Here is a 12,677-nt window from a genome sequence, read left to right on the forward strand (position 1 = left end):
CTCTCCCGCGCGGCGCGGAGGCGCCTAGCTCCTCCGCAGGCGGAGCCTCCTGCCCCCGCCCCCTCCGTCTCGCTCCCTTGTTCCAGCCGGGGCCGCTCAGACCTGCAGCGGAGCCGCGGCGCCCGCTCCGATCGGCTCGGGGCTGCGCCCCCGGGACCCGGCGACGGGGGCGGGCGGGGGCGCTCCCCACCGGGCTGGGCCCCTTGGCACTGCCAGGTAAGGGCGCCTGCCCTGGAGCCCGTGGTTGGGAATCCTCGGAGGGGCAGCAGGGGGCCCGCAGCCTGCGGGTGTCTTCAGAGCGGTGAGCGGTGCGCTCCGCGGCTGGGAGCCCACTGCCGGCTCCCTTCTCCCGCGCTCTACCGCTTTCCCTTCTTCCCTCGCACCTCTCTCCCTCTTTTTCCCATCTTCCTCTCCCTCGATTTCTCTTCATCCTGCCTTCTCTCTGCCTGTTTGCCTTTTCTGCCCCTTCCCTGGCTCCCCACCCCTTCTGTCTCCCTCTTGCCCTGTCTTGCTCCATCTCCTCTTCCTCTTTGCCTTTTTCTTCCTCCACCTTTCTCTCCTCTCCTGTCTTTTCTTTTCCCCTCTTTCCTTTCCTTCCCCGTTCCTTCCCTCTGCTCTCCTCTTCCCTTCCCTTCCCGCTATCCTGTTTCCCAGTCCTCTATCGCCTTCCTTCTCTTCGTCCCGCCTCCCTCTCTGGCCCCCGGCTTCCCTCTTCCCTCGGGAAGGAAAGGACTGTCAGGTGTATGTCTGCTCTAGGGGAGGAGGGGCGCAGCCACAGCCACCTGAGGGGTCCCCCTTGGAGGAGAGGGAGGAGACAGTGGTGGGAAGGGTCCTCTAGCTTCCTTCCCACAGCCCCTCCTGGCTGCCCCCTTCTCCCAGAATTAAGTTCCGCACCGGGGCGGCCTGGTCTGACCCCGGCAGCTAAAGCTGCCCCTTCCTGCTCATCACACGTACTGAAAGCCCCTCTGCCCCCTCTTCCACCCATTCTCAAGCCTGGTACCCGTGACTCCTCTCTGCCTTTCAGGCACCCAGGCTACCTCCTTTGATCTCTTTCCTCCTGTCTCTTGCTGCCATTCTGTCTCTGTCTCTTGACAGTCCCTGAATCTTGGTCTCATCCTTAATCACGCTGTGTCTCTAGCCTCTGGGTCTGCCTCTGCTCCCCCTCCCCAGTCTTCAGCCTCTACCACCCCTCTTCTTTCAGCTCTGGCCCCCCACTCTGCCTCAGGAGCCCAGTCCCCCTTCAAGGACTTCAGCTAGCTGTGTGCCGGGGGGCAGGTTCTGGAGAGGCGGGGTTCCTGTGGAGGACGGACTTTCACAGGCTCTCAACCCTGTCTGAGGCTGCCCTCCTTGTCATCTCAGCCTGACCTAGGCGCCCTGAGACCACACTTCCATGAATCCCAATCCCTGGATTTTAAGCCCTTTCCCTGGTAGCCCCCATCTCATCCAGCCCCAAGCTGCATGCCCACCCTGGGAGCACAGGGGCCAGTTCGGGGTTCCAAGCCCTCCCAGCATCCCCTCTCCTATTTTCTTCCCAAGCTTCTCTACTCAGAGTTGAGTGGCAGGAGATGTATCAGCTTGGAGGGCTGGAGGTGAATACGGGCAGAGCCTGGGTGGAGGGAAAGATCAGACTGTCTGCTCTCTGTCTTAGCCTGGGTTCTGGGCAGTGGGGCGTCTGGTTCCTTGGAGGTGTGAGCTTCCGCATCTAACTTTGGGGAGGGGAGGTTTAAGGGTTTTCTTAACCGTAAACAGCTGCCCATCCTGCAGGTGTGGATCCATGGGGCAGCCCCAAAGCATCTGCCCCTCTGCCCCAGCCAGCTCATGCCTCAGCACCCGGGAGCAGTGAACAGCGCCCTGGCTGAGCCCAAACATGTGGGGCCTGGTGAGGCTCCTGCTGGCCTGGCTGGGTGGCTGGAGCTGCATGGGGCACCTGGCAGCCCCAGCCCGGGCTTGGGCAGGGTCCTGGGGGGGCCCAGGACCAGCACTGCTTCGGACCCGACGGAGCTGGGTGTGGAACCAGTTCTTCGTCATTGAGGAATACGCTGGACCAGAGCCTGTCCTTATTGGCAAGGTAAGGATCAACCCCTCCCATGTCTACCCTGACCCTCAAGGCCCTGCCCTGCAACTTCATCACTTCTGCAATGACCTTGGTCCCTCAGGACACCCAACACTCCACCCAATCCTAGATTTAGACTCTAACTTTCTGTCCCTATGCTTGGAACCCGCTGCCATGTTTCCCCGATCCCTACAGCTGCACTCAGATGTGGACAGGGGTGAGGGCCGCACCAAGTACCTGCTGACCGGAGAGGGGGCAGGCACTGTATTTGTGATTGACGAGGCCACAGGCAATATCCATGTCACCAAAAGCCTGGACCGGGAGGAGAAGGCACAGTACGTTCTACTGGCCCAAGCTGTGGACCGAGCCTCCAACCGACCCCTGGAGCCCCCGTCGGAGTTCATTATCAAGGTGCAAGACATCAATGACAATCCACCCATCTTTCCCCTTGGGCCCTACCACGCCACAGTGCCCGAGATGTCCAATGTCGGTGAGTACCCCAGGTCTGGACATCCCAGATCCCATCTCCTAGAGTGCCCTCACCTCTCCTTCCCCCACTGCTTTCTGCCCCAGAACCCACCTCCTGCAATTCAGCCCCGCTCATGTCTGGGTCCCGCCCATCTACCCTTCTTCCCCACTTGGCTCTGCCCCGGCTGAGCGGGGTGCCGGGGTCCCCCACAGGGACATCAGTGATCCAGGTGACTGCTCACGATGCCGATGACCCCAGCTACGGGAACAGCGCCAAGCTGGTGTACACTGTGCTGGATGGACTGCCTTTCTTCTCTGTGGACCCCCAGACTGGTGAGGATAGAGCTTGGGAGGCGAGTAGGGCGGCCGTGGGGACAGGCACCCCCTGACTTATCGTCTCTCCCCCTAGGAGTGGTGCGGACCGCCATCCCCAACATGGACCGCGAGACACAGGAGGAGTTCTTGGTGGTGATTCAGGCCAAGGACATGGGCGGCCACATGGGGGGGCTGTCGGGCAGCACTACGGTGACGGTCACCCTCAGCGATGTCAACGACAACCCCCCCAAGTTCCCTCAGAGTAAGGGACAAGTGCCCCGCCTGAGCCGCCCTTTGACCACCCCCAGCCCTACAGCCTCGGGAGAAGCCTCCCCCACCCCTCCCCCAGCCAGGCCTGGGAGAAGGACGTGCTGGGGGAGGGAGGAGGGCCGGGGACCTCTCTCAGAACGTCTCCCTCCATCCACCCCAAGGCCTGTACCAGTTCTCCGTGATGGAGACCGCTGGGCCGGGCACCCTGGTGGGCCGGCTGCGGGCCCAGGACCCAGACCTGGGGGACAACGCCCTCATGGCATACAGCATCCTGGATGGGGAGGGGTCCGAGGCCTTCAGCATCAGCACAGACCCCCGGGGTCGAGATGGGCTCCTCACTGTCCGCAAGGTTAGCCTCCCGTCTGCCAGCGCTGCGGACCCACTCACACCTGCCTCCTGCCCCACGGGACACGCTTCTAACTGGGCTAGGACAGGCTCGCTCGGGATCCCTGTGTTGGAGCTTAGAGATTATGGTCATCTCCTCATTTTTCAGATGAGAGCCTAAGGCCCAGAACGGGGGAGTAACTGGCTCAGGGCTTTGCACAGAGCAAGTCTGTGATGGAACTGGGGGCAGACCTATAGAGTTCTGACAGAGTAACCTGCGCCCCACCCCACCCCGACCACCGAGGCCACTGCCCCTCTCGTGCCCACCTCCCGGGTTCGCACCTGCCTCAGTCACTCCGTCTCCCTCACCACAGCCCCTAGACTTCGAGACCCGTCGCTCCTACTCCTTCCGTGTGGAGGCGACCAACACGCTTATCGACCCAGCCTACCTGCGGCGAGGGCCCTTCAAGGACGTGGCCTCAGTGCGCGTGGCTGTGCAGGACGCCCCAGAACCACCCGCTTTCACCCAGGCTGCCTACCGCCTGGCAGTCCCCGAGAACAAGTCTCCCGGGACCCTGGTGGGCCAGGTGTCAGCCGCTGACCTGGACTCCCGGGCCAGCCCAATCAGGTGAGCTGGGGTGCAGGTGGGCTCAGGGCCAGGACTCAGCAGCAGGCTGTTCCCGCCCGAGGATGTGCCCCCGTTACTGCAAATCACGCTCACCTCCTGGCAGAAGTCTCCCTCGCTGCAGGCCTGGGGCCAGGGGAGGACTGGAGGACCTTGCTAGCCCCTCCCACACTCTCCACCCATCCCTCTGGGTGGATGATAGTAGCGCCTCCCAGTGGCAGTGCGAGCAGATGGAATCTCATCTGATGAGTGCGATGGATCAATTGATGGCCATGGCTATTGATCACTGGCTCAGCGCTTCACATTTTACCCGCTTGATAACATTTCCTTCTCCCAACAACCTATGAGAGTCGGATAGTAGATAAGGGGAGTAACCGTATCAGCTCCGGTTGCTTTAGAGCTGCGGTCCCCGGCCTCCTTGGCAGCAGGGACCGGTTTTGTGCAAGATAATTTTTCCACGGATGGAGGGGAGTGGGGGGGCGTTGGGAATGGTTCAGGCGGTAACGCGAGCGATGATGGGGAGCGGCAGATGAAGCTTCGCTCGCTTGCCCGCTGCTCACCTCCTGCTGTGCGGCTCAGTTCCTAACAGGCCATGGACCAGTACTGGTCCACAGCCCGGGGTTTGGGGACCCCTGCTTTAGAGGCTTCGTCCCGAGAGGTTGAGTAATTTGCCCAAGGTCGCACAGTCAGTAAGTAGCAGTGCTGGGATTCAGATCCGGACTTGTCGGCCCCAAGAAGACCCACTCTTTCCACCGCCCCAGCCAGCATCCCTGTCATAGCACTGAGGGAGTCATTCCCATTTTGTAGTTGAGGAAACAGGTTAAAAGATTTGCCCAAGGTCACACAGCTGGCCTGAGACAGAGCAGGGCTAGAACTTGGGTCCCTGGTCCCCAGAACAGAGCCCCAGAAGTCGGAAAGACAGAGCAGTGTTTACCCGACGTCACCTCTCTCTCCCTGCATGCCCATGAAACCCAGTCCCTGGCATGTTAGGACAGGTGTTTAATGCTGATGACTCCCCGGGGATATTTGTCTTTTGAGGGGACCCTAACGTGAACTATGGCTCTGGGTGCGCGTCTCTGGCCAGCTCAGGCCCTCTGCCCACCTGAGCCATGAGGCCCAGCAAGGTGAACAGAGGGAGGGAGGGGGTAGCTGCAAGCTCTGGCCCTGCCCCAGATCAGCCCCCAGACCCTCTCCATCTCCCCAGATACTCCATCCTCCCCCACTCGGACCCGGAGCACTGCTTCTCCATCGAGCCTGAAGACGGTACCATCCGCACAGCAGTGCCCCTGGACCGCGAGGCTCGTGTCTGGCACAACCTCACGGTGCTGGCCACAGAAGTCGGTGAGGAGTCCTGGGCCCCCGGGAGACCCGGGAGGAGGCAGCAGCCTCCCAGCAGAGGGGCTGTCCCTGGGGACGTTATGGGGGTGGGGGAGGGCGGCTAGTGCCATCACACCCTCACCCAGCGTACAGCCATTGGGTCCCCAGCCTGCATCATCGCCACCAGGCAGGCCCTCTGGTCTCCTGGCTGGGCTGGCACAGTGGGTCTGCCTGAGCATTTCCCCTCACCTTCAGTTGGCTCCCATACCTGACTTTCCCCAACCCGGAAATAAACCTAACCTTGAATAGCTTCCTGCACCCTGGGAGACCCTGCCTGGCCCACTCTCTGCTTCAGGCTGAAGGGGCGTCAGGGAGAGGCTGGGCCCCTCCTCTGGGAGCTGACCGGGGCCGGGGTGGGGGGGGGGGTGCCAGGAGCCCCTCTCTGGGAAGCCCTGCCGGGAGCCCTCAAGGGTGGGGAGAGGGACCAGCTCCATACACTGCCCATGTCAGTCACCGGTCACCAGCAGTGTGGTTCAGCCTTAGACCTCCCTCCCTTCTATGAAGCTCTCCTCACCACGCCTGCTCATGCCTCAGGGTCTCCTACGTTTGCTGTCTGTGCCCTGTTTAGGGGAGTTGTCACTGTGTGCATACATACTTGTACATGTCAGTGAAGAGCTGTATGTGTGTGTACGCGTGGGTGTGTACTTACATGTGTATGATTCCATACGTGTGGAAAATAAATATACATACATACATATATGTTTGTGAGTATACGTTTATAGCTGCATGTATGTGTATGTAGTTGAGTGTATAGAATTGTATTTATATTATTTGTGCATATGTGTAATTGGATGTGTATAGTGATAGATACAAATAGCTGTTTGTATATATTGTTTTGTGCATGTGAGTGTTTGTGGACAGATAGTGATAATTTACTATTTATTGTGTATCGGACACTGTTCTAAGTACCAAATATGGATTAATTCATTTAATCATCACCACAACTTTATGAAGAAGGTACGATTTTTTTCCCCCCATTTTAAAGGGAGGAAACTCGGGCAAAGAGACGTTAAGTAACTTCCCAAGGTCACACAGACATTAAGTGGTGGGGCCTCAGTCCCAGTCAGGCTGCAGAATCTCAGCTGTTATCTCCTCTGCCATACTGCCTCTCATATGTGTCGAACTGTATGTAGATAGGTTTATGTTTATGACCATGCAGCTGTGTGGTGGTGCATGCGTGTCTGTCCGTGCGAACATCCCTGTGTGTATTTGTGGTATATGTAGTGTGTTTGTGGCTGCCCGTGTATACGTAGCCCTGCGTGTGTGTGTGTGTGTGTGTGTGTGTGTGTGTGTGTGTGTGTGTGTATTCCCCTCAGTGTCTTCTCGTCTCCTGCCAAATCCTGCTCCCCACCCCTAGAAATCCCAATACTGACTAGCAGGCCCTGGGCCTTAACTGCAGCGAAGGAATGGACCCCAGCCCCGTCCCATCTCAGGGTATCCCAGGCCCTTTAGCCAGGCCGTCCGCTCCTCTGCCCAGGCTGTCAGCTCAGCACCTTCCCAAGAGCCAGCCAGCTCTCCCTCAACTTGGGGAAAAGACTAAAGGAACCGAGACGTTTAGCCTAGAGGAGGTGAACACTGGGGCAGGCAGGGAGGCACAATTTCCATTTTCTCTTGGACGCCATTGGCAGTGAGGAGCAAGGCAGGGTAATGGTGGGAGCCACCCAATGACGAGGGGGCCTGTGTCTGGCTATGGTACCCAGGCTGGCCTGGCTCTGCCCCTGAGTATCACGTAGCTCCTCCCTCCCCAAGGTCAACTCTAAGTGATACTCATTGCTACACCACAGCCTCCCAGACCTCTCTGATGGGGTGTGTGTGTGTGTTTGTGTGTGTGTGTGTCCGTCCACCGGTTTTGTGCATGAAAACGCATTCTCTGCGTCCTGGGGGTCGTGATACTACATTCACTGTATATATCGAACATTCACTTCATGTACGTTGCATTTGTTTTAAAACACTGAGTGTATATCAAATGGATGGTATGAGTGTGTTTGTATCTTTCATGGCTACTGTCTGTGTGCATCTGGTATGCATCCTCTGTCTACCTTTTCTTTATGGCACATGTACCCTGCATGTGGGTTATTGTATATGTATGTTACGGGTGCTACACTCCTGTTGAGTGTATATGGTATATATATTGCACATGTCTTGGGTACCACATGGCTGTTGTATGCACTTGTTCCATTCATTTCACAACATTGCTTGCTACTTGCATATTGCATGCATGATCTCATGTGTCCCACATGCATGCTATGTGCTATGTGTGGCATCCATGCCCACACACCCCGTGTGTTGTGTGTAACTGTGATGTGTGTGCTTGCATGGGATGTATGTGTTTGTGTTCTGGCTTCAGACAGCTCCGCACAGGCCTCCCGGGTGCAAGTGGCCGTCCAGACCCTGGATGAGAATGACAATGCTCCTCAGCTGGCTGAGCCCTACGACACCTTTGTGTGTGAATCTGCAGCCCCCGGCCAGGTGAGCCGCTGGGGCAGAGGGGTTGGGACCTCAAGACCTCTCCAGCTGCCCACTCCATACACGGCTTCTTTTCTTCCTCCCAGCTGATTCAGGTCATCAGGGCCCTGGACAGAGATGAAGTCGGCAACAATAGCCGTATCTCCCTTCAAGGTCCTCTGGACCCCGATGCCAACTTCACTGTACGGGACAACCGAGGTGGGTAGCCTCCTACCACCGTGCCCATGCCTGCTTCCCTCCTCTCCTCTACCACCCCCAGCCCTGCCCGCCTACCTGGGCCCTCCACCCAACAGAAGGTGGATGTGGTTTGGGGAGTTCCCGGGTGGCCTAGTGGTTAGGATTCTGGGCTTTCACTGCCGTGGCCTGGGTTCAATCCCTGGTTGGGGAACTGAGATCCTGCAAGCCACATGCACAGTGGGGCTAAAAAAAAAAAAAAAAAACACAGGGTGGATGTGGTTTTGCTCTTTGCAAACCTTCCCCACAGAAAGCTGTCTCCATGGGCTGCACCGACCTTACTGGGAAGGTGTCCCAGGAGGCGACCCAACACCTTCCTCTCCCACAGATGGCTCTGCCAGCCTGCTGCTGCCCTCTCGCCCCGCTCCGCCCCGCCAGGCCCCCTACCTGGTCCCCATCGAACTGTGGGACTGGGGGCAGCCGGCACTGAGCAGTACTGCCACAGTGACTGTCAGCGTGTGCCGCTGCCGGCCTGATGGCTCCGTGGCGTCCTGCCGGCCCGAGGCTCAGCTCTCACCTGCTGGGCTCAGCACCGGGGCCCTGCTCGCCATCATCACCTGTGTGGGCACTCTGCTTGGTGAGTCAGGCCACAGTGGGACGTAAATGTGGGGTCCAGGCCTGCAGGGTGTGTGGAGAGGAACGAGGACACTGGACATAGGGAAATCCATCCTGGGTCTTGAAGGAACCCTCATGCCTGGATTTTCCCACTGCCTCATGCATCCGAGAGAAAAGCTCTGGCCTCATATCCCTGGCCTGTCAATCTAATGACAGTCATGAGCCATAAAAACTGTTTATTGAGCCCTGACTCTGGGCCCCGTGTGGCGTTGGGCACAGCACTTGGTATTTCATCCTTTCAACAACGCTAAGGGGTAAATGTTTTCCCTCTTTTCCACACAAGCAATCTAAGGGCGAAAGAGGTTCAGAGAAGTTAAGCAACTTTCCATGGTCACACAGCGAGTAAAGGGTTGAAGTCAGGATTCAAACGAGCTTTGCCAGATGTCAAACCCAGGGCTTGCCACCCCTAGGCCGTTCTGATTGGAACCGGGCTGCCCCGTGCCTGGCCCTGCCGGCTCAGCGGCCCGTGTGCGCCTCTCCCCCAGCCCTGGTGGTGCTCTTCGTGGCCCTGCGACGCCAGAAGCAGGAAGCCCTGATGGTGCTGGAGGAGGAGGACGTGCGTGAGAACATCATCACCTACGACGACGAGGGCGGCGGCGAGGAGGACACGGAGGCCTTCGACATCAGCGCCCTGCAAAACCCCGACGGGGCCGCCCCGCCGGCTCCCGGCCAGCCCGCGCGCCGAGATGTGCTGCCCTGGGCCAGGGCGCCGCGCCAGCCCCGGCCCCCTGGCCCCGCCGACGTGGCGCAGCTGCTGGCGCTGCGGCTGCGCGGGGCGGACGACGACCCCAGCGTCCCACCCTACGACTCGGTGCAGGTGTACGGCTACGAGGGCCGGGGCTCCTCCTGCGGCTCCCTCAGCTCCCTGGGCTCCGGCAGCGAGATCGGCGGCGCCCCGGGCCCCGCTGAGCCACTGGACGACTGGGGGCCGCTCTTCCGCACCCTGGCCGAGCTCTACGGGGCCAAGGAGCCCCCGGCCCCCTGAGAGCCGGCCTGGCCCTGCCCGCCGCGGCGGGGCGGCGCACAGGCCCTCTGAGTGAGCCCCCGGGGTCCAGGCAGGCGGCAGCAGCCCAGGGGTCCCCAGGCCTTCCCGATCCCCGTGTCCCTCCTCCCCACTTCCCCAGGGCAACCTCCTCCTTACCTCCCTCGTCCTGAGTCGTCTGTTCGTCTCTCTCCAGGGATCTCTGTCTCTGTCTCTGACACTCCACCTGTCTGGGTCTGCATTGTGCGGCTCAGACTCTGAATCTCTCCGTTCTCTCACTGTGATTCCACTTTCTTGTGGCTCTGTTTTGGTCTCCCCCATTCTAAATCTGTCACTCACGGCTCCCTCTGTCTCCCGTGCCCGCACACATGCTCTCTGTCTGTCTCCTGCCCACATCTGCCCGCATTCTCTGTGGGTCCCTGTGACTGGCTTTTTGGTTTCTTCCGTTGTCCATCCCAGAAACAAAGAGAAACTTCCAACCACTGCTGCCCACCCTCCTGCAGGGGATGTTCTGCCCCAGGTCAGTGTCCCTAGACTATGTGGAGCACGGGGGTGGCCCAAAGCCCTCCCCCACGCCCCACCTGTCACTCGGGCTCTCCTGTCGTTGCAGACCTGCCCGCATGGTTCCATCCATCACTCATGGCCTCATCCTGGCTCCACTGGCCTCCAGCAGAGAGAGGGAGCCAGCCCACCTCCCAGGGCAAGAGCTCCAGCCCCCAACGTGGCCGCCTCCCTGGAGCTCTGCCCAGCTGTCAGCCGGCCCTGGGCATCCTAGCTCTGGGCATTGTCTTGTGTGCTTCCCAGGCCCCAGGGGGAGGGATGGGCAGGAAAGAGGGAGGCAGCTGGGAAGGGGCAGAGGGAGGAAGGGGAGGGGCCTCCATCTCTAATTTCATAATAAACAAACACTTTATTTTGTAAAGCTGGAGTCCTGCTTTCCTTTCTGCACTCAGGTGTCTGTAAGAGCTTCACTGTGCCAAAGGGCTGGAGGAGAGGCCTAAGCACCCCCCTCGGCTCCTTCTCCTTTCTCCTTTGGGGGACAGTCGCTTCAAGTCCCTTTAATAGAGGAGGCTTTGGGTTGATACCATTCAGGGACGAAGGAGATAATGACATGTACCTCTACCCCCACGACCTCTGGGTTCTCTGTTGGTCTCAAACTGTCCAAGGAAATTAAGATGTGGAGATCGGCCAGAGGGGAAAGTGAGAAGGAGAAAGTGGAGAAAAGGGGGAGCTATAAAAGACTGAGAGGAAGAGGAGTTCTAGACTAGGAATAAGTATGGGTGGGGAACAGCAGAGGGGGGCAAGCCAGTGCCTCCTGGGGCCTGTGGTCCCAGTTGGAGAAAGGGTGGCCCAGGGCGAGGTGGCACAGTCACAGTGGATCTGGGGCCTGCTGCCCCACCTTTAATTCTTCCCAGTCTCTGGTCTTACTCTTTGTGGGCACAAAGAGGAGGGAGAGGGACCAGGGAGGCGGGCTGTTCGAAGGGCTGAATCAAAGTCAGCTGGGGTGGGAGCCCAGCGGGCGGCCAGCATCTCTCACCGTGCACTCCCTAAGCAGAGAAGGGGTCCACCCGGCAACCAGAATTAGCACCCACCCCTCGTAACTCCAGGCAGGGCTCCTGGGGACTCAAGTAGATGGGTCAGGATAGGTCCTTGTGACCTTCCCCTCCAAGTGCGGAGTGCTGATAATCAGGGACGGCTGCTCTAATGGGAAGATGCCTTCTTGTACCTTCCACACCGTTTGGTTAGGGCAACCAGGCGGTGGGAGGACAAGGACCCTGCTCCGATGCTGGCATTGTCACTGACTCTGCTGGAGGCTGGCATTGTCATTGACTCTGCTGAAGGCTGGCATTGTCATTGATTCTGCTGAAGGCTGGAACCGGGCCCCTGCCTGCCTGAAGGCCTGAGTGAGAGCAGACTGTCTGCCCCTGAAGGAAATGATTAGGAGGCAGCACTCCAAGCAGGGTGCCAGAAGAACAAGTCTTCCTGTTCAGGGCTAGATCCACCCCTTTGGTCTCCCCTGATGTCTGCATCAAGCCTTCAGGAGTAAGTGGAGAAAAGGAGGGATTGAGTCGTGGGCCGCCCCTGGGTAGTGAGGGGTGCGTTGAAGTGGGATGCAGGCCTTTGCCTGCTCTCCCAGCCCTCCTTAACACCCTCCTGAGGTCCTCCCCAGCTCATTAAGCTTCAAGGAAAACAATAATGTAGGGAAACAGGCTTTTCAGCTAGACCCTCGGGCTTATCTCTGGTCTTAAATACCTCACCATTGGAAAGACAGAATCTGTCAAAGGGAGTGAAGAAGGGCAGAACCATGGAAGGAAAAGAGGAGAGAGAGAAGGGCAGAGGTGATGGGAGAAGGAGACACAAGAAGAGTGGGGCTCCCCCCCTGTTATGCCCTCCCTATCTGGGTTTAATCCTCCTTCCCTGATTAATGAGAAGGGGAGGGGCACAGAGTGTTCCAGGGGGTGAGCCGCATGTGGTTCCCAGGGAGCGTTGGGCTGGGCTCAAGTGGCACCCCCAAGCTAGCCCGCCCCTCCCTCCCTGCTTTTTCTCACCCCTGGGGCTTCAGGACAGGGGTGGGAGGATGCAGAAGTATCAAACCAGTGGGGTGAGCCTGCCCCACCCCACTCTGGACCTCTTTTCCCCAAAAGAAGTGATAAGGCCCGTCTTTCTCCCTGATAACTTCCAGCCTGTTTCCTGTCTTTGCACATAGGAACTGCACGTGCATCGCCTATCCTGGATCACTCACATACAACAGGTCACAGACCCACACTCACCTCTGCATGTGGAGGTGCCCCTTCTTATGTCTGAGTCAATCAAACACTTGAACCCTGGGCAAAAGCTGCCCTTCCTCCTGTGCTCCTCCAGGACCAAGCTGGCCTAGGGGTCCCTGACCTCTAGTGATCATTCCCAGTGTCCTGCACCTCCTCTCCTGAGGCTGAGGAGTGGGTGAGGGA

At 58.9% G+C, this 12,677-nt stretch overlaps 1 protein-coding gene across 6 annotated transcripts; it reads left to right on the forward strand.

Moving 5' to 3' along the window:
- Positions 1 to 78: 78 nt before the first annotated feature.
- CDH24 (cadherin 24) lies at positions 79 to 10,904 on the forward strand. Of its 6 annotated transcripts, none has more exons than XM_082409390.1 (13): positions 79 to 216; positions 1,765 to 2,068; positions 2,249 to 2,543; positions 2,735 to 2,854; positions 2,931 to 3,098; positions 3,268 to 3,455; positions 3,805 to 4,058; positions 5,260 to 5,396; positions 7,780 to 7,901; positions 7,985 to 8,096; positions 8,461 to 8,709; positions 9,158 to 10,249; positions 10,340 to 10,428. In XM_082409390.1, exons 2-12 carry the CDS (start codon positions 1,868 to 1,870, stop codon positions 9,730 to 9,732), a joined length of 2,421 nt encoding a protein of 806 aa, XP_082265516.1. In that variant the 5' UTR covers positions 79 to 216; positions 1,765 to 1,867; the 3' UTR covers positions 9,733 to 10,249; positions 10,340 to 10,428. The 6 variants fall into 6 exon arrangements, with proteins under 6 accessions (XP_082265516.1, XP_082265519.1, XP_082265520.1 ...); XM_082409393.1 differs by lacking the exon at positions 10,340 to 10,428 and having other exon boundaries at positions 9,158 to 9,783; positions 10,189 to 10,249; XM_082409394.1 differs by having other exon boundaries at positions 80 to 216; positions 9,233 to 10,249.
- Positions 10,905 to 12,677: the final 1,773 nt, after the last annotated feature.

This window comes from Balaenoptera borealis, assembly GCF_965194805.1.
Source record: "Balaenoptera borealis genome assembly, contig: HAP1_SCAFFOLD_1977, whole genome shotgun sequence".
In the NCBI taxonomy this organism is placed as follows: Eukaryota; Metazoa; Chordata; class Mammalia; order Artiodactyla; family Balaenopteridae; genus Balaenoptera; species Balaenoptera borealis.

Coding starts and splice junctions, on each gene's coding strand:
- CDH24 (XM_082409390.1), top strand. CDS start 1,868: ATGTGGGGCCTGGTGAGGCTCCTGCTGGCCTGGCTGGGTGGCTGGAGC. Junction 2,855..2,930: donor CTCTGTGGACCCCCAGACTG/GTGAGGATAGAG, acceptor CTCTCCCCCTAG/GAGTGGTGCGGACCGCCATC. Junction 3,456..3,804: donor GGCTCCTCACTGTCCGCAAG/GTTAGCCTCCCG, acceptor CCCTCACCACAG/CCCCTAGACTTCGAGACCCG.